Source organism: Balaenoptera borealis (genome assembly GCF_965194805.1).
Source record: "Balaenoptera borealis genome assembly, chromosome: 2".
NCBI lineage: Eukaryota > Metazoa > Chordata > Mammalia > Artiodactyla > Balaenopteridae > Balaenoptera > Balaenoptera borealis.
In genome coordinates this window covers 32,595,959-32,619,715 of record NC_138867.1, presented here as the reverse complement: position 1 = coordinate 32,619,715, position 23,757 = coordinate 32,595,959, and the positions used below count along the sequence as shown (strand labels likewise).

General features: G+C 38.0%; 1 protein-coding gene across 9 annotated transcripts in view; it reads left to right on the top strand.

Annotated features, from left to right (window-relative positions):
• CPLANE1 (ciliogenesis and planar polarity effector complex subunit 1) overlaps window positions 1-23,757 on the top strand; it is a 131,707-nt gene that overhangs the window by 73,401 nt on the left and 34,549 nt on the right. For all 9 annotated transcript variants that reach the window (XM_082382116.1, XM_082382123.1, XM_082382124.1 and 6 more), the window contains 6 exons: window positions 502-611; window positions 1,361-1,556; window positions 2,166-2,315; window positions 6,047-6,297; window positions 11,024-11,111; window positions 22,442-22,591. In XM_082382116.1, coding sequence (XP_082238242.1) covers window positions 502-611; window positions 1,361-1,556; window positions 2,166-2,315; window positions 6,047-6,297; window positions 11,024-11,111; window positions 22,442-22,591 — 945 coding nt within the window. The remainder of the gene's footprint in view (window positions 1-501; window positions 612-1,360; window positions 1,557-2,165; window positions 2,316-6,046; window positions 6,298-11,023; window positions 11,112-22,441; window positions 22,592-23,757) is intronic.

Genomic DNA, 23,757 nt, shown 5'->3' with positions numbered 1-23,757 from the left:
TTTTTTTTTGGTTGCATTGGGTCTTCGTTGCTGCACGCGGGCTTTCTCTAGTTGCAGCGAGCAGGGGCTACTTTTTGTTGTGGTGTGCAGGCTTCTCACTGTGGTGGCTTCTCTTGTTGCAGAGCACGGGCTCTAGAGCATGTGGGTTTCAGTAGTTGCAGCGCGTGGGCTCAGTAGTTGAGGCACGCAGGCTCTAGGGTGTGCGGGCTTCAGTAGTTGTGGTACGCATGCTCAGTAGTTGGTGGCTCGCAGACTCTAGAGCACAAGCTCAGTAGTTGTGGCTCACAGGCTTAGTTGCTCCGCAGCATGTGGGATCTTCCCGGACCAGGGATTGAACCCATGTCCCCTGCATTGGCAGGTGGATTCTTAACCACTGCGCCACCAGTGAAGTCCCTTCAACAAATGTCTTTAATGTTGTTTGTTGCTAACTTTTTCTTACCAAGTTAACGACATAGAGCTATATACAGATTTTTTTACTATCCTGATTTTTCTTATTTTTAGAACATGAATCTTTGAATGTTCCTCAACTCTTGGCACCAGATGTATATCTAAATCTCAGACTTTCCACTGAAATATCAGAGAAACCTCTGTCACCTTCAGCAAGTGAAACGGTACTAAATTTGGAAGTTTTAATAAGAAGTTTTAATAATACCTTTGTGCTAAATTTTATTCTGGTCATCTGCATTATTCAGTTGTATAGGTGAAATGAGGCCAAAAATCTCATCTACGTAGATTTGTTGGAAAGGTCAAAAATTAGTTTACAATTTAAATATTGTGCCCCCAAATACTGTAAACTAAGACCATAACACATACTTCCTGCAATTTTCCCTAAGTTAGGCTTATATAAGCTCTTCTTTTTTTTTTTTTTTTTTATAGATGTATTTTCCAAGCATTTTCTACGCTTGTTATACATCTATTTTTTTTTTTTAAAGGTGTAGGTTTTTTGTTTTTGTTTTTGTTTTTTTTTTTTTAATTTATTTATGGCCGTGTTGGGTCTTCGTTTCTGTGCGAGGGCTTTCTCTAGTTGTGGCAAGCGGGGGCCACTCTTCATCGCGGTGCGCGGGCCTCTCACTATCGCGGCCTCTCTTGTTGCGGAGCACAGGCTCCAGACGCGCAGGCTCAGTATTTGTGGCTCACAGGCCCAGTTGCTCCGCGGCATGTGGGATCTTCCCAGACCAGGGCTCGAACCCGTGTCCCCTGCATTAGCAGGCAGACTCTCAACCACTGCGCCACCAGGGAAGCCCCTATAAGCTCTTCTTGCCTTGAGAATTAAACCTTTTTGGGGCAGGGGTAGGGTAGAGTGGCTGTACTATAAGTAAAAAGAATGTAACCCTCTTTGATTTTGTGTGTTTTGGTTCAGATTGGACACACTTACATAAATGTGATTGACATTGAAGCTGATGATCTACACAAATTACCTGTTAGAGAAGAGCCTTCAGATGATAATATTATCAAACAGCAAAGCGATCGTCTAGAAGTCCCATCTTCTGCAGAATTACATTACATGGCAGCTTCAGTTACTAATGCTGTTCCCCTGCACAATTTTAAGAGTCAAGGTAATAATTTTTTCTACTTTTAAAATAAATTTAAAACATTTTGAAAAATTCTTTAATATAGCATTGTTACCCCTACTTATGTCTCTTAGCTCTCTTCCTCCAAATCCACTGTAATTTTATTTTATTTATTTTTTTAATAAATATATTTATTTATTTATTTAATTTATTTTTGGCTGCGTTGGGTCTTTGTTGCTACACACGGGCCTCCTCTAGTTGCGGCGAGCGGGGGCGACTCTTCGTTGCAGTGTGCAGGCCTCTCCCTGCAGTGGCCTCTCTTGTTGCGGAGCACGGGTTCCAGGCACGTGGGCCTCAGCAGTTGTGGCACGCGGGCTCAGTAGTTTTGGCTTGAGGGCTCTAGAGCACAGGCTAAGTAGCTGTGGCACATGGGCTCAGTTGCTCCGTGGCATGTGGGAACTTCCTGGACCAGGGCTCGAGCCCATGCCCCCTGCATTGGCAGGTGGATTCTCAACCACTGTGCCACCAGGGAAGTCCAAATTTACTGTAATTTTAGATGTTTATATTCACATTTAGAAATGTTCTATTAATCTTTTAAATACCTTGTTTATAAGTTTAGAATCAATCTTTTTATGCCTTTCGTATTCTTGATAGAATCTGGCAATTCCACTATGGATTTATTTTTTAAACCTGCAAAAGTGTCTCCAACCTGTCTGGATGGAAGAAGCTGGAGAGCAGGCATTCCAGAAGTGAAGGAGCCTTGCATCACCTCACCTCCACCATCAGACATACAGCAGGACAAAGGTGAATGCCCTAGATTTATAGCATAACTTTCCCCTTTCTCTGAATTACCGTTATATTAGAAATAAGCACTAAAACTTGATCATTGCAGAGGAAACCAGAAAAAGGGTTTTTCCCTTGCTAAGGAGAGTAGAGGCAGATAGGTAAATGAGATAGTCATGGTTCCAAGCCTGGGATCCAGGGATATTGTGCAAGGAGACTACAGATCTATTTGTGCATATGTCTTTTCTCAATTAATGAGGCTAAAAATAAATATCCTGTGGGATTTCATGAGTGTTTTGGTGTTAAAAAGGAATTCTCATATTTTAGAAGGTGGGAAGTTCTAGAATAGCACATAGAAAATACACAGGCTTGGTAGCCAATAGTACTTTATTAGTAAAATATTCAGTTTTATAGTCATAAATCAGATTGCATTATTGTTAAATATTTGAAAGATTTAGAAGAATGTTTCTCCAAAACCTAAACTTATTACATGTGGCGAATCATTAGATTAATCTAGTATATAATCAGACTTCCTGCAGCAGAGACCTAATGTCTCTTCTGGCTTCCACAACTGTTGGGAGGAATGGACCTAGCCTTGTGGTCATCAGCTGCTTGGGTGCAAAGTCCAGCACTGCCTTTTCATTGTGCATCAACAGCAGACACTCAGGAGATGTGAGGAGCAAGAAAGGGATGGGTAGCAGGGAAACTTCACCTTAGGATGTGTTAGAGCATGTGTATTACAGCTGTATACACAATAAGTGCCAGCATTTCAGATTTTGAAGCCTTTGCCCTCTCTCTCCCCTGCCATGGGACTGCTAGGTGCATTGGTAGTGGAGGGAGGATGTATGAAGCTGACAGTCTTTCAGGCTGGGGAAGTGTGTGGGGAAATGAAAAGACCTTGGCTTTTATCAGTAGATTCAAATAGAACAGACCTGGCTTTCAGTCTCAGCCCTGTTACTTAATAGCTTGGAGACTTTTTGCAGGTAATTAACTTTATCTGATCCTCACTTGTATCTCTGTAAGATACAACCTCATAGGGTTGTCATTAGGGTTGCATCTAGCCAAATGCCTGTGACTACTTAGGTATCCTGTTAGTTTCCCTTCATTTTCACACCAACTTGACTTTTGAAATTCTGACAAAGTAGAACGAGACTGATCTCCCGGTGACCTCAGAATATCTTAGGACAGCATTTTAAATGACTATAAGCTACAGGTTAATTTCCTCCATCAGTGAGATCAAGTCTATATTCAACCTTTTGGAAGATCCTTCTCTGGGGAGATTGGTCATGAAAATATGTCAGTGGACCCTTCTACTATTACTAAAGAGAGCTTAAAAGTGCCAATTTAAAAGGAAGGGTTTTATATTTTGAAATTAAATTCCATCATGTTATATACATAGTATACTTTAAAGACTCAGAATATAGTCACAGTAGAGTTGAGTGGGATTTGTATTATAAGAAAAGGCTGGGAGAAGGGAGAGACAGGGTTCTTAGGTATTTAAAACAAAAGCAAAAGCCAAACAAACAATACATTTCTGTGTTAGTGAGACCTCACCATTTTGAATGACAGTAGCTTACTATTTTAGAAACCATCTCCAATAGGAATACTATCAGTAACAGCAAGCAGAGCTTTGCTAGGCAGAGGGAGAGCATTGCAGGGTCAGTGGAACTCAATATTTAAAATCACCTCCTAGGTGATTTTTTTTCAGTTAGTCAGTGAGAGTGGAACAGTTTCTCCACAGGAAGGGAAACTAGTTTCATTATGTATGTAGGCCATTCCAGATTTTGAGCACATCCATCTCTTTTTGCTGTATTTTCTACTTGAAGTTTGCACACCAGATTCTTTCCTGCGTGAATAAGGGAGATACTGCAGGCTGCCAAGAAACAAGAAGGGTAGGTGGCAAAGTACTGTGAGAGTCAAGCTAAAAAAAGGGTAGGGCCAAAACAGGTAGGGAAAGATTATGTGACTGCCATTGCCAACACTGGAATTTACCTTTATCTTCTCATGGGAAGCTTCTCCTTAGACTGGGACTGAAATATAATCACTACTTAACATTTGTTTAGTAATTCACAGTTTTCAGAGTATTTTGTTGGATAATTTGATCTTCACAAAACCTCTATGAATTAGGACAGGCATCATAATCCTCACTTGACCAACTCTTCATTCACTCAACACTACGTTAGGGACAATATATTGGGACTAAAGAAGAGAGTAATACCAGGTTCTGTGTCCTTGGGCTCACATATGGTGGGAAGGAAGGCAGGGAAGTAAAGAGATGATTATGATACAGCATGGTAAGTGCAGTTATGGTGATAAGGATGAGATTGCTGGGAAATATAGCATCTAATCCATCTCTGGGGAGGATTGGGGCTATTTAGGGGAGAGCCACCTAAATGGAATCTTAAAAGTAGGATCTAGCGAGGGAAAGGTGCATACAGATGGAGAGAATAGATTGTGCAATGACTCAGAGGTTTGATGGAGCTTGCTGAGTTTGAGAAAATTAAAGTTCAGTGTGCTTGGAATTTTTGTTTTTTTAAGAAATAGCAAGAGATGAGCTGGATAAGTAGGCCAAGGAAAGACAATGCCATTGTCTCTCATACTGAGACATTTGAACTTTTAAGGTGAAGGCATTAGAGAAACGCTGAAGGATTTCAGGTGGAAAAGGAAAAATACCAGATTTGTGTTTTAAAAGACCTCTCTAGGGCCTGTGTGGAAGTTGGGCTAGAGAGAAGTGAAATAAGTTAGAGATAAGGATACTGTTTGGGGTCCATTGGTTGTGAAAGCTTCAGCTAAGCACTGGTAGTAGGAATGAGGAGATGATTGGTACGTGGATCATCGATATTTGGTGTCACGTTGGAACTGAAGGAAGGAAGAACCTCGAATGTGTCTCAGGCCTCTGGCTTGGGAAGCTAGGTGAATGATAGTGCTACTCCCTGAGCTGGGGAATCAGGAGGAAGGAGCAAGGTGAAAGGGCTGAAGCGATGAGTTTGGTTTTATATGCTTTTGGGACAGCCTAACTGAGATGACCAGGATACAGATGGATTTAAGGGCTGGAGCTCAGAAAGAGTGCCATTTGGATGTGAGAGTCAGCAGTGCATCTGAGACCTCACCCAGAGAGGGTGGGTGGAGTGAGAAGAGACGTGAGCTGAGACTGGCGCCCTGGAAATACTGAAGGGTAAAAGGAGTGGGTGACAGAAGGGAAGACCAAGACGACGACTGAGAAGGGAGAGCGAGATAGGGAGGAGAAGACCCAGAAGCCAAAAGTGTTTCAAATTTGGGACAAGAATCAGTTGGGCTTAAGAGTAGAGTTAGTCATTGGCTTTGATAAGGGTCTTGGGAGGTTTAATGTTTGCCTACGAGCCCACGTAAAAGCAGTAATGGCCAACATTGGACCTAGGTTTTACTGTGTGACATTGTTGGTTTTCAAGTGGAGTTTTAAAAAGTCATAAAAATAGTAAGGTTGCTTTTTGATGAAGTGTATTTTTGTAGCAGAAGATAAAAGTAACATTCAAATTGCATTGTATATGGAACTTTGTGGTAATGGTAACACTGTAATGTATTCTTATCTCACAACAAAGACAAATCTCAGAAGTCAAGAAGCTGAAATGGTATTTCTAAGTATATTAAGTTAAAACTGATTTGGAAGGGAATGTTATGTTGACTTAAAATGAGGTCTTCAAAAAATTAGATCATCAGCATCTACTTCTGTTTTAATTGTAGTCAATTCTGATATTACCTTTATTAATATTTAGATACGCCAAAGCCAGATCTTCGATTCAAGGAACCAAGCTCAAAGTCAGATGCCGCAGATTATCTGCTGTGGGAACTACTACAGGATGTCTCTGCCACTCGTCCTGCGCCAAGCTCTGCAGCTCGCCGGCTAGAGCATCTCACCTCAAAGCTTCAGAGAATTGATGAACAGCTGTTAGCAATACAGAACATTGCTGAAAACATAGAGCAGAATTACCCGAGACACATAAAGCTAGACCGACATTGTATTAAGGTAGGCTGTCTTTATTTTAGTTTTTTGTTTGTTACCTACTTATTAAATTTGTAGTGTGATATAATTTTAGACTCTTGATTTTTCAAAATAATGGGAAATTTGGTTTCTTTAAGCTAGGGTTTCTCAACCTCAGCATTGTTGACATTTGGGCCAGATATTTCTTTGTTGTGGGAGTTTGTCCCATGCATTGTAAGATAATTAGTAGCATCCCTGGTTTTGACCCACTAGCTGTCAGTAGCATTCCCCTCAGCTATAATAATCAAAAATGTCTCCAGGCATTGCCAAATGTCCCCTGGGGGACAAAATCACTCCCAGTTGAGAACCACTTAAACATTAAGCTTTTAAGAAGTGAACTCTTGCTTCCTACCCGGAAAATAAATATATGAATTACAAAACCAGACTGTGGTTTTAGATAAACGCTGCTCATAATTGAGTATCATTTTCTTTAGCAAGATTTTTATAACTTTACAAACATTGTTATCCTTATATTTTGAATTCTGTTTCTTTCAGATATGTTATACAATGGGATTACTAGTGCTTAGAAGTTTTCTGTATCTTTGAAAAGTATTCATAATAAAGAGATTAATGTTTATGTATATTGGTATATCATAGTAGACCAATAGAAAGGAAGTCTCAAACGTTAATTACTTACTTTGCACAAACATCCCATCTTTTTTTTTTAGGAAACAAAATTTATATAAAATAAAGGTTAACAAACAAATTGGAAAAATATTTTGAATGTGAGAAATACAAATTGGTTTGCAGGAAAAGAATTCCATCAGTGACATGTCTAACAAATATTCCAGGTTGCTAAGATGTTGATATTTTAAAATATAAATTTATTAGGTTTATAGCATTTCTTTAATCCAAACATTTAACAATTATTAAAAGGTTAAGGTTAAACATATGTGAAACTACACTGAAAAAAATATATGAAGTAGGACTACTGGGTTTTTTAAAATTTTTATTGGAGTGTAGTTGATTTGCAATGTTGTGTTAGTTTCAGGACTACTATTAAGTAATGACATTACGGTGTTTCGTTGGTTGTTTTCCTTTTTGTTTTTAATCCAGGTTTAGATCTGTTACATCCAAATTAATGTTGAGTGTCAGAGTTGTCCTTGGAAGTCCATATTCCAAGGAATCACTTTCAAAATCCCTTATCTTCTAGTTTATTAAGCATATCTAAAGCCAGTTATGTTACTTACACCTGAATCTAGTCTTGTTCCTGGCTTGTTCACTCTCTCCAGAGCCCATGAATCATTCGTTCCTTTAACAAACATTTTTTGACCTTATACCACATGCTAGGCCCTGTGCTAAGTTCTGGGAATAGGAAAGTAAATAAAGCATAGTCCCTACTCTCAAGGAGCTTAGAATCTAATAAAAGAAGATTGATGTATGCGCCAAAAATACATGTGAACAGGATGCTGTAAGGACACACAGGTACATATGGCCTGTTGTGACTGTATAGGTAAGTGAAGCTATGGCACCAGAGAAGGCTTCGTAGAGGTGATTCTTGAACTGATAATGAATTGATATTCATCAGTTCGATGAGCAAGGGCTGATGAAAACATCATGAGCAAAAGCAGAATGGCATAGAGTATTTGGGGAACTATATCAACGTTAGCGGAAGGTAGCAGTTGATGGGACTGGGCTTTAAGATGCCTGGCAGGAGAGGTAGGTAGGGCAGATAGGGAAGGATGGAAAGTGTTGTTTGCCGTGCCAAGAGAATAGGATTTTACTCTATAAGTAGGCAATAGGGAACCACTGAGGAATTTTAAGCACTGAAATGATATGATCAGACACTCTGGCAGCCATGTGGTGAATAGAATGGAGAGGTAAAGACTAGGAACAGGGAGATTGGTTGGGTCACAGTAGTTCTAGGCTAGCTGTTTGTTAGAATCAACTTGGGAACTTGTCAGAAGTGCAAACTCATGGGCCCCATACCTATGAAATTCTGATTTTAGGTAGGTCTGGGTTAGAGCCCAGGAATCTGTATTATTAACAAGTTTCATAAATGATTCTTAATCAGTTAGCTCTATATCAGGTCTGTTGATTGGTGTTTGGGATCTGGTGTATAGTACCAAGCCAAGAAATAATAATAACCTGAACTTTGGCCCTGGGGATGGAGGGAGGATGTAGCAGGATTCAGAGGTTGAGTGGCTGTGGGAAGGTGAATAATGCAGAGATTCACAGTAGAGTCCAGATTTCCAGCTTGGGTGAATGTTGGAGTCATTTTCTAAACTAGGGTAGAGGAAATGTATGCCTTTTGGGAGGAGTAAGACAGAGATTTCAGTGAGGGCCATGTGAAATTTGAGGTGCTGTGAGATTAGTAGGCATTTGGATATCTATTGATACTTCTGGAGCTCAGGAGCTAGATCCGGGGTGATGGTACAGATTTTAGAGTCATCAGTTAGGAGAAAGTTCAAATTATAATAGTGAGGGCACTCACCCAGAGAGAGCATATTGAGTAAGGAAAAAGTGGGTTAAGATCAGAATTCTGTGGGTGCACTAACTTTTAAGGATGGGGATTCAACAACAAAGCTCTTAAGAAGGAACAATCTGAGGGAGGGAAGAGGCTCAGGAGAAAGCAAGCCAGAGGAGGAATTTCAAGAAGAATTTCCACAGATCTGGGTCATTAGATAAAAGGACAACTGTGCATGTCAAGATCACTTGGGATGCTTTTTCAAAATAAACATGCCAGCCCTTTTGAAAGGGGTGGGGCGGAGAGAGAGGAAGGGGAGTGACTTTGCAAGGAGGAGGGCGTAGGTCACACACTTGTATTTTTTGAAAGTTCCCGCAAATTCTGAGACAGGTCCCCTCTCAGCCCAAGCCTTTCCAAACTGGCAGGTAGGAATTATGTCTTTTGCTTGGTGCATGGCAGGCAATTGATAACTTTATTTAATGGCTGTCTTTGTGCTCTCATTTTTAGATTCTGACAGAAATAAAATCATGTTCATATAATAAAGACTTACTAATGGAACAGTTATTAGTAATTGTAGCACAAGCTTGGGAGACAGTTTCAAAAGAAGACTTCTAAAAATGGTTGATCAAACTCTATTCTTCCGAGGTGACTACTTTGAAGGAAATAGAATTGATTTAAATGAAAGGTTTGGCGTATTGGCTTAAAATGTTCTCACCCTATTATAATGCACACGTAAATACAAAGATTTTGACTTGCCCATTTTAGTTTAAGAAAACAGCTTGTAGGTCTGGAAGAGGCTGAGGGACACTGTGGACACACCGACTACGTGCCTTAAAGATATGGGTTCAAGCCCATGTTCTGGATTTGCAAGTCGCTGAATTTCTCTGGGCCTTATTCCCTCATCTTTAAAATGAAAGGTTTTGTTTTCTTCAGATAAATACCCAAAAGTGGAATTGCTGGATTGTATGGTAGATCTATTTTAATTTTTTTTGAAGAACCTCCATACTGTTTTCCATAGTGGCTGCACTAATTTACATTCCCACCAGCAGTGCACAAGGGTTCCCTTTTCTCCACAGCCTTGTCAATACTTGTCTCTTTGATAATAGCCATTCTGTCTGACATGAGGTGGTATCTCATTGTGGTTTTGATTTGCATTTCCTTGATGATTAGTGATGTTGAGCATCTTTTCATGTGCCTGTTGGCCATCTGTATGTTGTCTTTGGAAAAATGTCTGTTCATGTCCTCTGCCCATTTTTAAATTGGATTGTTTGTTTTTTTGATATTGAGTTGTACGAGTTCTTTAAATATTTTAGATATTAATCCCTTATTGGAGATAGTATTTGCAAATATTTTCTCCCAGTCTGTAGGTTGCCTTTCCGTTTTGTTGTTGGTTTCCTTCTCTGTGCAAAAGCTTTTTAGTTTGATGTAGTCTCTGTTTATTTTTGCTTTCTTGCACTTGCCTGGGGAGACAGATCCAAAAATATATCGCTAAGACCAATGTCAAAGAGCGTACTGCCTGTTTTCTTCTAGGAGTTTTATGGTTTCAGGTCTTACATTTAAGTCTTTAATCCAGTTTGAGTTTATTTTTGTATATGGTGTAAGAAAATGGTCTATGAAAATGGTTTCATTCTTTTAAATGTAGCTGTCCAGTTTTCCCAACATCATTTGTTGAAGAGACTGTCTAAAACACAAAACAAATAAACATATAAAACAGAAACAGACTCATAGATGCAGAGAACAAACCAGTGGTTGCCAGAGGGGAGGTGGATGGGAGATGGGCGGAATAGGTAAAGGGGATTAAGAGGAACAAACTACCATTTATTTAAAAAAAAATAAGTCATGGTGATGTAATGTACAGCACAGGGAAAATAGTCAATAATATTGTATAACTTTATATGGTGTGTAGTGTATAAAAATATTGAATTACTATGTTATGCACCTGAAACTAATATAACATTGTAAGTCAACTATACTTCAATAAAAAATAAATAAATAAAGGTGAACTATGTAAAAAAAAGAAAAGTTTTGTCTAGATGGTAGTTATCATTCCTCCCCATTCTAAAATTTATGATGCAATTTTCCTGAACCTCTTAAAAGGTTAAATCGGTTAAGATACAAAATAAGTAAAAATTTACTCCTCTTCATCAGTTCTCACCATTTAGCTCATATTGGATTTAATCCTATTCTTTCATTTGTTGCATTAATACAAATGTGTAAAACCTACATAAAATTGTTTATGATGCTTTGAAATTATCAAACCATAACATTTGTAACAGTTATTTTGTTGTGTATGTTTTTCTACAGGTTGAACCTGTAGATCACATTGAGCTGTCTTCTGGCCCCGAATCTGAGAAAACATTGCCTTCAGAAACCATTCACATTCCTGAAGAAGGTTTGTGAGGGGTCGGGGGTGGGACTGAAGCCTTTCTTTGAAAGAATAAGTATTTCTTTTTGGTGTGCCAGAACTGGGAATAGTTTTCTTCTGGGAGCTGAAGCCATCCGTCCCCTCATTTTTAGATGAGGATGATTGTTGTGATGATGTGATTGGCTCCCACCTCAGGCCAGCTTTTTTCCGAGAAGCCTGACACTGTACCCTCCCCTGGCGTTTGTACCAGAGGTGGACACTGTGGGCTGGATCTTAGTTTCTGTCACTCCACATGAGGGGCCACACACTGCTGAGGGTCACACAGAGCTTTGTGCTGAGCTGCTTGTTTGTCTGTGGTCATCAGCTGAGCTAGAATTTGAGGTTCAGGTTAAATGACGTGGCAATGGTGAAGTATTAAGTTTTTTCATTTCTTGTTGAATGAATGGAATTAGGGTAGTTATTTAAATAAATTTCTACTGTAACTATAGTTGTTTATATCTACATTCTCTCATTGAGTCTTGTCAGCCGTTTAATGCATTTTGCCAAAAAACAGGTTTTAGTTCATTGAGTCTCTCTATTGTTTCTTAATTTTCTTTTTCATAAATTTCTACTCTTAGCTTTATTATTCTTTCTGCTTTTGGGGCCTTACCTTGTTGGATTTTTCCTAACTTCATTCTTTCTTTTTTTATTTTTTCTAATAAATGCATTTGAGGCTGAACATGTTTCTGAAAGGACCCAGATAAGAGTATTGATATGTTATGTCTTTTGGTGGTGTTCAGATTGAAATAGTTAGCAGTTTATATCAAGATTTCTTCTTTAGCTCATAAAAGGAGTTTTCAGCTTCCAAATATTATGGGGCTTGGGCTATATTTTTGTAATTTATTTCCATTTTCATTGTATTGTGATTAGATGAGTGTATAATAATGTCGTTCTTAGATATTTGTTAAAATTTCCCTCAGTATATATAGTCAGTTTTTGTAAATATTCTGTTTATTTGAAAAGAATAAGCGTTTTATGTTGGTTTATATATATTCACACACACATCTCCTACATAAAATCCTACATAAAATTTCATATATGGGGACTTCCCTGATGGTCCAGTTGTTAAGACTCTGCACTCCCAATGCAGGGGGCCCGGGTTCAATCCCTGGTCAGGGAACTAGATCCCGCATGCTGCAACTAAGAGCGCACATACTGCAACTAAAGATCCTACATGTCGCAACTAAAGATCCTGCATGCCTCAACAAAGATCCCGCATGTGGCAACAAAGATCCTACATGCTGCAACTAAGACCCGGCACAGCCAAACAAACAAATAAATAAATAAATAAATTCATATATGTAGTCACACACACGTATATAATAGTCAGACTTCTAAATTATACTGTTCAGAAGGGTGCATTAAAAATTACCCACAATGATTGTGGAATTACTCATTTCTCTTCATAATTCTGTTAAATGTTTCTTTATGTAGTTGAGGCTGTGCTATAAAATGAATATAGTTCATGATGATTATTTTTGTTGAATTTTATCCCTTTTATCATTAATGACTCTCTTTATTCCCAGTAATGCTTTTTAGACTCAAAAGTCAGTTTTGTCTAATATTAATATGTCCATTCCTGCTTTCTTTTGCCTGGTATATCTTTTTTAGTACTTTTTATTTTTAAAAAATTTTAATGGAAAATTTCAAGCATATTTCAATAGCAGACAGAATAGTATAATTGACCTTCATGTACCCAACAATCACCTTTAACAATTACGAACTCATGGCCAGTCCTGTTTTATGTATCCCACCCACTCTTCCTACCTTTTCCTGAATTTTAAAGCAAATTCCAGACAGCACATTATTTTATCCATAAATATTTTATATGTATCTCTAAAAGATAAGGTCTCCTTTTAAAAAATAATAATATTGTCATTTCTTTTTTAAAAAGTCTTGATACTGTCATGTATCTAATTAGTGTTCAACTATTGCCAGTTGCCTCATTTTAAAAAATAGTTTATTTGGTCTAGTTGGAGTCCAGATAAGGTCTATACATGGCAGTTGGTTGACAGCTTAAAAGTTTCCTTTAACTTCTGTGTTACCCCTTTATCTCTCTTTTTCCCTTCTAGTTTATTTGTTGAAGAAACCTTGTTGTTTGTCCTTAAGTATTTTTTGGAGTCTATAATTTGTTAATTGAATCTCTGTGGTGTCATTTAACATGTTCCTCTGTTCCCTGTATTTCCTGTACATTAGACATCCCTTTACTTTCAAGCTGAGTGATTATGTTGTAGCTGTGTCCAGCATATAGCTAGATTTCATTCTTTTAAATAATTACATAATTTGTGTTTTAATCATCAAGTATAATCAGTTTCCATTTACTGTGATTACTGATATATTTGTGCTTATTTCTATTATCTTATTTTGTGCTTCCTATTTACTCCTTATTTTTTCTTTACCTTCTGTCCTTTCTTTCCTTCTCTTGTATTGAGTTTTCTGTATTCTCTCTTTCCCTCTCTATTTGTTTAGAAATTTTACATTCTATTTTTAATCTCTTAGTGATTATTCTTCAATTTTCAACATTCTGAGGAGTGTTGAGATGAATATATTTACCTCCCAAACAATATAAGGACTTTAGACTTTTAATACTCATATGCCTTTTCACATTTTCTCTGATAATGTTTTCTAGTATTTTTGTTCTACCTTGTTTTTAACCCACCCACTTAGTCTCCTTTGTCTTGTATTGTTTTTGTTGTTGTTGTTAAACTTTTTTTTGTTTTTAATTTATTTATTTTTGGCTAGGTTGGGTCTTTGTTGCTGCGCACGGGCTTTCTCTAGTTGTGGCGAGCGGGGGCTACTCTTTGTTGCCGTGTGCAGGCTTCTCATTGTGGTGGCTTCTCTTGTTGCAGAGCACGGGCTCTAGGCGCTCAGGCTTTAGTAGTTGTGGCTCGCGGGCTCAGTAGTTGTGGCTTGTGGGCCCTAGAGCGCAGGCTCAGTAGTTGTGGTGCACGGGCTTAGTTGCTCTGTGGCATGTGGGATCTTCCTGGACCAGGGCTCGAACCCGTGTCCCCTGTATTGACAGGCGGATTCTTAACCACTGCACCGTCTTGTATTTTTTTAAGTAAATACTAATTTGAATTTATAAGCATGTTTGCCAGTTTCCCCTCAGTTGCTTCTTTTTTAAAAAAAAGTTGTAAATTGAGTAGTGTACATTTGTAAACAATAAATATATGAAACCAAAACACAAGTTTCATCAAATAATACTTGTCCTTATTGCCTGAGATGCACTCTGGCATTTTCTATTCTGTGCCATTATTGCTTCTTGCATCCACTTCTTCGAGGATTGTTCTCTTCTTCCTTCCTTTATTAGTTCTTTCAACTGGAGTCTGTTAGTAGCAAATTCTCCCAGTCTTTGAAAATAGTTTTAATTTTACTACAATTTGTGAGTGATGGCTTATAGCCAAGTACAGAATTCTAGGTTGATGCTTATTTTCCCTCAGCATTTTAAAGATATTATTCCATTTTCCACTGACATCTCTAATTGCTGAGTTTATAATACCTATGTGCTGTCTGTCTAATTGCTGTTTTTTTATCTCTGATTCCTTTTAAAGTTTTCCTCTTTATGTTTGGTTTGTTTTGCATTTTTGATACATTTTGTCTAGGTGTATATTTCTTTTTATTTATACTATATGGGAGTAGGAATGATTCTTTTATTTTTTTAATAGATCTTTATTGGAGTATAATTGCTTCACAATACTCTGTTAGTTTCTGTTGTACACCAAAGCGAATTAGCCATATGCATACATATGTCCCCATATCCCCTCCGTCTTGAGCCTCCCTCCCATCCTCCCTATCCCACCCCTCTAGGTCATTGCAAAGCACCGAGCTGATCTCCCTGTGCTATGCTGCTGCTTCCCACTAGCTAACTGTTTTACATTTGGTAGTGTATATATGTCGATGCTACTCTCACTTTGCCCAACTCCCCCCTCCACCCAGTGTCCTCAAGTCCATTCTCTATGTCTACATCTTTATTCCCGCCCTGAAACTAGGTTCATCAGTACCATTTTTTTAATTTTTAGATTCCATATATATGCGTTAGAATACGGTATTTGTTTTTCTCTTTCTGACGTACTTCACTCTGTATGACAGACTCTAGGTCCATCCATCCCCCTTACTACAAATAACTCAATTTTGTTTCTTTTTATGGCTGAGTAATGTTCCATTTTATATATGTGCCACATCTTCTTTATCCATTCATCTGTGGATGGACATTTAGGTTGGTTCCATGCCCTAGCTATTGTGAATAGTGCTGCAGTGAACATTGTGGTACATGTCTCTTTTTTAATTATGGTATTTTCAAGGTATATGCCCAGTAGTGAGATTGCTGGGTCATATGGTAGTTCTATTTTTAGTTTTTTAAGGAACCTGCATACTGTTTTCCATAGTGGTTGTATCAATTTACATTCCCACTAACAGTGCAGGAGGGTTCCCTTTTCACCACACCCTTTCCAGCATTTATTGTTTCTAGACTTTTTGATAATAGCCATTCTGACAGGCATGAGGTGATACCTCATTGTAGTTTTGATTTGCATTTCTCTAATAATTAGTGATGTTGAGAATCTTTCCATGTGCCTCTTGGCCATCTCTATGTCTTTCTTGGTGAAATGTCTGTTTAGGTCTTCTGCCCATTTTTGGATTGGGTTGTTTGTTTTTTTGGTATTGATCTCCATGAGCTGTTTGTATATTTTGGAGATTAATCCTTTGTCTGTTGTTTCATTTGCAAATATTGTCTCCCATTCTGAGGGTTGTTTTTTTGTCTTGTTTATGGTTTCCTTTGCTGTGCAAAAGCTTTTAAGCTTAATTAGGTCCCATTTGGGGTTTTTTTGTTTGTTTTTATTTCTGTTACTCTAGGAGGTGGGTCAAAAAAGATCATGCTGTGGTTTATGTCAAAGAGTGTTCTTCCTATGTTTTCCTCTAAGAGTTTTAGTGTCTGGTCTTACATTTAGGTCTTTAATCCATTTGGAGTTTATTTTTGTTTATGGTGTTAAGGAGTGTTCTAATTTCCATCTTTGACATGTAGCTGTCCAGTTTTCCCAGCACCACTTATTGAAGAGGCTGTCCTTTCTCCATTGTATGTTCTTGCCTCCCTTGTCGTAAATTAGGTGACTATATGTGCATGGGTTTATCTCTGGGCATTCTATCCTGTAGCATTGATCTATATTTCTGTTTTTGTGCCAGTACCATACTGTCTTGATTACTGTAGCTTTGTGGTATAGTTTGAAGTCAGGAGCCTGATTCCTCTAACTCCATTTTTCTTTCTCAAGATTGCTTTGGCTATTTGGGGTCTTTTGTGTTTCCATACGAATTGTAAAATTTTTTGTTCTAATTCTGTGAAGAATGCCATTGGTAGTTCTATAGGGATTGCATTGACTCTGTAGATCGCTTTAGGTAGTATAGTCATTTTCACAATATTGATTCTTCCAATCCAAGAACATGGTATATCCCTCCATCTATTTATTTCGTCTTTGATTTCTTTCATCAGTGTTTTATAGTTTTCTGAGTACAAGTCTTTCGCCTCCTTAGGCAGGTTTATTCCTAGATATTTCATTCTTTTTGTTGCGATGGTAAATGGGATTGTTTCCTTAATTTCTCTTTCTGATTTTTTGTTGTTGGTGTATAGGAGTGCAAGAGATTTCTGTGCATTAATGTTGTATCCTGCAACCTTACCAAATTCATTGATTAGTTCTAGTAGTTTTCTGGTGGCATCTCTAGGATTTTCTATGTGTAGTATCATGTCATCCGCAAACAATGACAGTTTTACTTCTTCTTTTCCAATTTGTATTCCCTTTATTTCTTTTTCTTCTCTGATTGCCGTAGCTAGGACTTCCAAAACTATGTTGAATAGAAGTGGTGAGAGCGGAAATCCTTGTCTTGTTCCTGATCTTAGTGGAAATGCTTTCAGTTTTTCACCATTGAGTATGATGTTTGCTGTGGGTTTGTCATAAATGGCCTTTATTATGTTGAGGTAGGTTCCCCCAGTGCCCACTTTCTGGAGAGTTTTTATCATAAATGGGTGTTGAATTTTGTCAAAAGCTTTTTCTGCATCTATTGAGATGATCTTATGGTTTTTATTCCTTAATTTGTTAATGTGGTGTTATCACATTGATTGATTTGCATATATTGCAGAATCCTTGCATCCCTGGGATAGATCCCACTTGATCATGGTGTATGATCCTTTTAATGTGCTGTTGGATTCTGTTTGCTAGTGTTTTGTTCAGGATTTTTGTGTCTATGTTCATCAGTGATATTGGTCTATAATTTTCTTATTTTGTGATATCTTTTTCTGATTTTGGTATCAGGGTGATGGTGGGTTCGTAGAATGAGTTTGGGAGTGTTCCTTCCTCTGCAATTTTTTGCAAGAGTTTGAGAAGGATGGGTGTTAACTCTTCTGTAAATGTTTGATAGAATTCGCCTGTGAAGCCGTCTGGTCCTGGACTTTTGTTTGTTGGAAGATTTTTAATTACGGTTTCAATTTCATTACTTATGATAGGTCTTTTTATATTTTCTAATTCTTCCTGGTTCAGCCTTGGAAAATTGTAGCTTTCCAAGAATTTGTCCATTTCTTTGTGGTTGTCCATTTCATTGACATACAGTTGTTTGTGGTAGTCTCTTATATTCCTTCGTATTTCTGAGGTGTCTGTTGTGATTTCTCCTTTTTCATTTCTAATTTTATTGATTTGCATCCTCTCCCTTTTTTTCTTGATGAGTCTGGCTAAGGGTTTATCAATTTTGTTTATCTTCTCAAAGAAGCAGCTTTTAGTTTTATTGATCTTTGCTATTGTTTTCTTTGTTTCTATTTCATTTATCTCTGCTCTGATTTTTATGATTTCTTTCCTTCTACTGACTTTGGGTTTCTTTGTTCTTCTTTCTCTAGTTGTTTTAAGTGTAGGGTTAGATTGTTCATTTGAGATTTTTCTTGTTTCTTGAGGTGAGATTGAATTGCCATAAACTTCCCTCTTAGAACTGCTTTTGCTGCCTCCCATTGGTTTTTGGGTCGTCGTGTTTTCATTGTCATTTGTTTCTTTGTATTTTTTTATTTCTTCGTTGATTTCTTCAGTGATCTCTTGGTTGTTTAGTAGCATGCTCTTTAGCCTCCGTATATTTGTGTTTTTTACAGTTTTTTTTCCTGTAGTTGATTTCCAATATCATAGCGTTGTGGTCAGAAAAGATGCTTGATATGATTTCAATTTTCTTAAATTTACCAAGGCTTGATTTGTGGCCCAAGGTGTGATCTGTCTTGGAGAATGTTCCATGTGCACTTGAGAAGAAAGTGTATTCTGCCACTTTTGGGTGGAATGTTCTATAAATATCAATTAAATCTATCTGGTCTTTAGTGTCACTTAAAGCTTGTGTTTCCTTATTTATTTTTTTTGAATGATCTGTCCATTGGTGTAAGTGGTGTGTTAAAGTCCCCTTCTATTACTGTGTTACTGTCAATTTTTCCTTTCATGGTTGTTAGCATTTGCCTTATGTAGTGAGGTGCTCCTATTTTGGGTGCGTAAACATTTGTAATTGTTATATCTTCTTGGATTGATCCTTTGATCATTATGTAGTGTCCTTCTTTGTCTCTTGTAATAGTCTTTATTTTAAAGGCTATTTTCTTGGATACGAGTATTGCTACTCTAGCTTTCTTTTGATTTCCATTTGTATGGAATATCTTTTTCCATCCCTTCACCTCAGTCCATAGGTGTCCCTAGGTCTGAAGTGGGTCTCTTGTAGACAGCATATATATGGGTTTTGTTTTTGTATCCATTCAGCCCATTCCTGTCTTTTGGTTGGTGCATTTAATCCATTTACATTCAAGGTTATTATCCATATGTATCTTCCTGTTACCATTTTCTTAATTGTTTTGGGTTTGTTTTTGTGGGTCTTTTTCTTCTCTTGTGTTTCCCGCCTAGAGAAGTTTCTTTAGCATTTGTTGTAAAGCTGGTTTTGTGGTGCTGAATTCTCTTAGCTTTTGCTTGTCTGAAAAGCTTTTGATTTCTCCCTCGAATCTGAATGAGATCCTTAATGTGTAGAGTAATCTTGGTTGCAGGTTTTTGTCTTTCATCACGTTAAGTATATCCTGCCACTCCCTTCTGGCCTGCAGAGTTTCTGCTGAAAAATCAGCTGATAACTTTATGGGTATTCCTTTATATGTTATTTTTTGTTTTTCCCTTGCTGCTTTTAGTATATTTTCTTTGAATTTAATTTTTGTTAGTTTGAGTAATGTGTGTCTTGTTGTGTTTTTCCTAGGGTTAATCCTGTATGGGACTCTCTGGGCTTCCTGGACTTGGGTGACTATTTCCTTTCCCATGTTAGGGAAGTTTTTTACTATAATCTCTTCAGATGTTTTCTCAGACCCTTTCTTTTTCTCTTCTTCTTCTGGGACCCCTGTAATTAGAATGTTGGTGCGTTTAGTGTTGTCCCAGAGGTCTCTGAGGGTGTCTTCAATGCTTTTCTTTTTTTTTTCTTTATTCTGCTCCTTGGCAGTTATTTCTGCCATTTTGTCTTCTAGCTCATTTATTCGTTCTTCTGCCTCAGTTATTCTTTTATTGATTCCTTCTAATGTGTTTTTCATTTCAGTTATTATGTTGTTCATCTCTGTTTGTTTGTTCTTTAGATCTTCTAGATCTCTGTTAAACATTTCTTGTATTTTCTCAATCTGTGCCTCCATTCTATTTCCAGATTCTGGATCATCTTTACTATCATTACTCTGAATTCTTTTACACGTAGATTGTCTTTTTCCTCTTCATTTATTTGGTCTTGTAGGTTTTTACCTTGCTCCTTGATCTGTGACATATTTTTTTGCCATCTCATTTTTTTTTTTATAAGTGGGATTGTGTTCCTGTCTTACTGGTTGTTTGGCCTGAGGCTTCCAACACTGGAGTTTATAGGCTGTTGGGTAGAGCTGGGTGTTGGTGCTGAGATGAGGACCTCCATGAGACCTCACTCCAATGAATATTCCCTGGAGTCTGAGGTTCTCTGTTAGTCCAGTGGTTCTGACATGGAGCTCCCACCGCAGGAGCTTCAGCCTGACCTCCCGCTCGTGAACCAAGATCCCACAAGCCGCATGGGGTGGCAAAAAAAAAAAAAAGAGAGAACAATAACAAAGTAAAAAATAAAATTAGACTAGGAAAGTAACAGATATGTTAGAAAGAATATAAAAACAAAAATATAGATGAATCAACAACCAGAAGGTACAACAGTACCACAATAGTAAAAAAGAGAAGGAGGGAAAAGAGGGAAAAAGAAAAGAAAAGGAAAAAAAAAACAGGGAAAAGGCCTTGGCTGTGGAGGGCAGGTCCTAAGCAAGGGTGAGGTTTGGGTGTTGGGCAGGGCTTATGCTCAGGACCCACAGGGTTGGAAAAGGCCCTGGGGGCTGTGGGGGGTGGGGCTTAGGGTCCAGGAACAGAAGGGGGCCAGATGTGCCCCCACCCCTGCTCTCAGAGGGTGGGGGACCTCACCTGGGAGCCCAGCAGGTTTCCTGGCCTCAAGTGGGTGGGGAAATGCCCTCCTCCTCTCCTGCTCCTCCTGCTCCTCTGGTCTCGGAGGGCCTCTCCCACCTGCTTCTCCTGATCTCCTCGGTCTCTCTCCTTTGCCCCCCGGACCCACGCTGCCTGGAGGGGGCTTTGGAGGACAGGGGACCAGCCTGGGAGGAATGATTCTTTAATTTGCAGATTTAACATTGGGAATTTTTCATCTGGTTTCTTTTGGAGTATTGCTTCCTCCCCATTCTTTCTGTTCTGTTTTCTAAAACACTTGTTACAGGTATGTTGGAACTTCTCAGTCTATTTCTTGTCTTTTAATCACTTCTTAATTTCCACCTTTTTATCTCTCAATGATGTGCTCAGGATGTTTCCTCAGATCTCTCTCTCTCAGTTTACGAATTCTCTCTTCTGCTCTGTCTTCTTTGCTGTAGGATTTTAATTTTGGTGACTACATTCTTAATGTCTAGAAGTTTTGTTTCTTTTTCAAATCTGTCTGTTCTTTGGATGTTCTTTTAGTGTGGTTTCTATACCTTCTTTCATCAATTTAATTATTTTAGTAATATTTTATACCCTTTCAGATTATTTTATTTTTTGTGTGCATATTCTCAGTTGTCAAACCTATATACTGTCCTCAGGATTGCTTGTTTCTTTGTGTGAGTTTTAATTTTTTATCATGAGCTTATTTTGCAGGGGCAGGGTTCTGCTAGGTTGTATATGTTTTTCTTTGGAGTGGTTTTATATTTACTTCTTGCTGTTACTGAAGTAGAAAAAAATGGGGACAAGTTTTTATATATATTTTTTTGGCTTGGAGTTGCTGTACTACATAGATAGTATAAATTCAGATCCCACATTTGCCTGTAGCAAGACAGGGGTTTCTATTTCTCAGAGTTGACTTTTATTTTTCTCCCGTCCACTATCCACGGAGATAGAAAACTTCTTTGCTGCTCTTTTAGGGCAGAGTTTTTCTTATCCACATTTAAAAAAAAAATTTTATTTGTTTTTGGCTGCATTGGGTCTTCGTTGCTGCGTGTGGATTTTTCTCTAGTTGCGGAGAGCGGGGGCTACTCTTCGTTGTGGTGCGCGGGCTTCTCATTGCGGTGGCTTCTCTTGTTGCGGAGCATGGGCTCTAGGCGCACGGGCTTCAGTTGTTGTGGCTCACAGACTCTAGAGCACAGGCTCAGTAGTTGTGGTGCACGGGCTTAGTTGCCCCACGGCATGTGGGATCTTCCCAGACCTGGGCTCGAACCCACGTCCCCTGCGTTGGCAGGCAGATTCTTAACCACTGCGCCACCAGAGAAGCCCTTTTATCAGCATTTTATGGACAGAACTGTCCTTCAGCACTCTGAGCCGTAGGAAGGTAGCTCAGTTCCCCTCACTGCAGTCTGTAGAAACCATGTCTTCTGTTCCTCTGTGGACTATGCCGGCATCATTGTCCATTTATTGCCCAGCTTTGAATTCCTTTTGGTTTTATGGCACCAGAAGATTTCTTTATTTACAGGTCTTGGTTGTGTATGAATCTCTTTTTTTTTTTTTTTTTTAATTTAGCATTTCTTCTTTGTTTTATAACAGGGCATGGGCCTATCCACTGTAGCTCAATCTGATGTGTTTTCTGAAGTTGACAGTAACTTTAATAGTTTTTTTTTTTTTTTTTTTACCATGAGGGAGTTTAAATTTTAAATATTGTATTAAATTATTTTATTATGGGGTAAATAGAAAGCTATCAGAATAACATGTTGTAAACTTCTAATGTGTCTGTTGCCATGTGGAAGTGTTAGCTAAGTGCTATGTCTTTCCCACGTGATTTTTTTCTACTGTTTTCTTTTAATTGTAATATGTACTATGGATTAGTGCATTTCCTGACTCATATGAATAAAGAAGATCAAAGGGACAACGAACAGATTTCAGTAACGGAAACTCATCCTAGTCAGAAAACCTGTGTGTTTCCTTCTGCCGATTCAGCTGTCAGCCTTTCCAGTGACCAGAATTTGACTTCTCCTGGTATCGTTCTTAACTTTTTTCATTTACTCTTATTTTCCAATACTCTTACTGAAGAGTACTTACTAAGAATATAGTTGTGAAGGATTCGTGAAGCGATTTTGCAGTACTTATAAGTTTCAGGGAAGGGATGTTAAAAATTGTGCCATTCACATGAAGAGCTACGTCATCTTGTCAGCTTCATAAGATACACTGCAATCATGTGTCATATCTCTGTGTAACTTATTAATGTTAAATACATAGCAACTGAAATATTATACCATTATACTGGTATATTATACGATAACACTATAATATTTGATTTTTATAAAAATTGAGAAATTCCAACTCTGTCAATTATGAGAGTTTCAATTTGAAAACAAAATAATAGCTGTAATTTACTGAGCCTCTGCCATGTGCCAGACGTTGTTGTTTTACATGCATTGACCCTGGTGTAAGCCTGACCTGTGGCGTAGCTACCATTATTATCCCCATTTTACAGTTGAGGATATTGAGCCTTAGACAAGTTCAGTGCCACTGTTCATTCCATTTCATTTGGAGCTGGCAATTCAAAATGCTATTCCTTAGTCCTAACAAATACTTTGTGTCATATAAATAGCAGGACATACTAAATATCACAGTTGGACCACTAACAGTGGCTTTAAATATTTTTTTTGCCCTCAGATATTTATGGTCAATAATGATGATTCTACTGAATGTTTACAGTATGTTTTATTACCATTATTAACTTAATATAATCAGTTAAGAAATGCTATTTTTAAATGGCATTGCTGTTATTTAAACAAAAGCTATTAAGAAGCTGGTTTAAACTTTGTAATTTTGTTCTCTAAGTTCTTTCTAGATTCTGTTTGTATTGTCATCATCACATGGGGATAATCATTTTTACTTCATAGAGTTGTTGTGAAGATTAAGTACTATATATAGAGCAATTAGCTGAGAATCTGTTTGATTCCTATAGGTTCTTGGTTACCAGTATCTTTCCTCTTCCCTCTTATGGGTGGCGGGAGAATTGAGAAATGAGGTTAAAGAGGCTTTAGTGGGTTCTAGCTGTATCTGAGAAGTCTAAACTCCATTTTGTACTTGGGAATCATTGGTAAATTCTGAGCAGTGGAGGTTAGGAGGAAGACTAGGATGGAGGCCTAGGTCAGTTAGTGAACTGTTAAATTAAT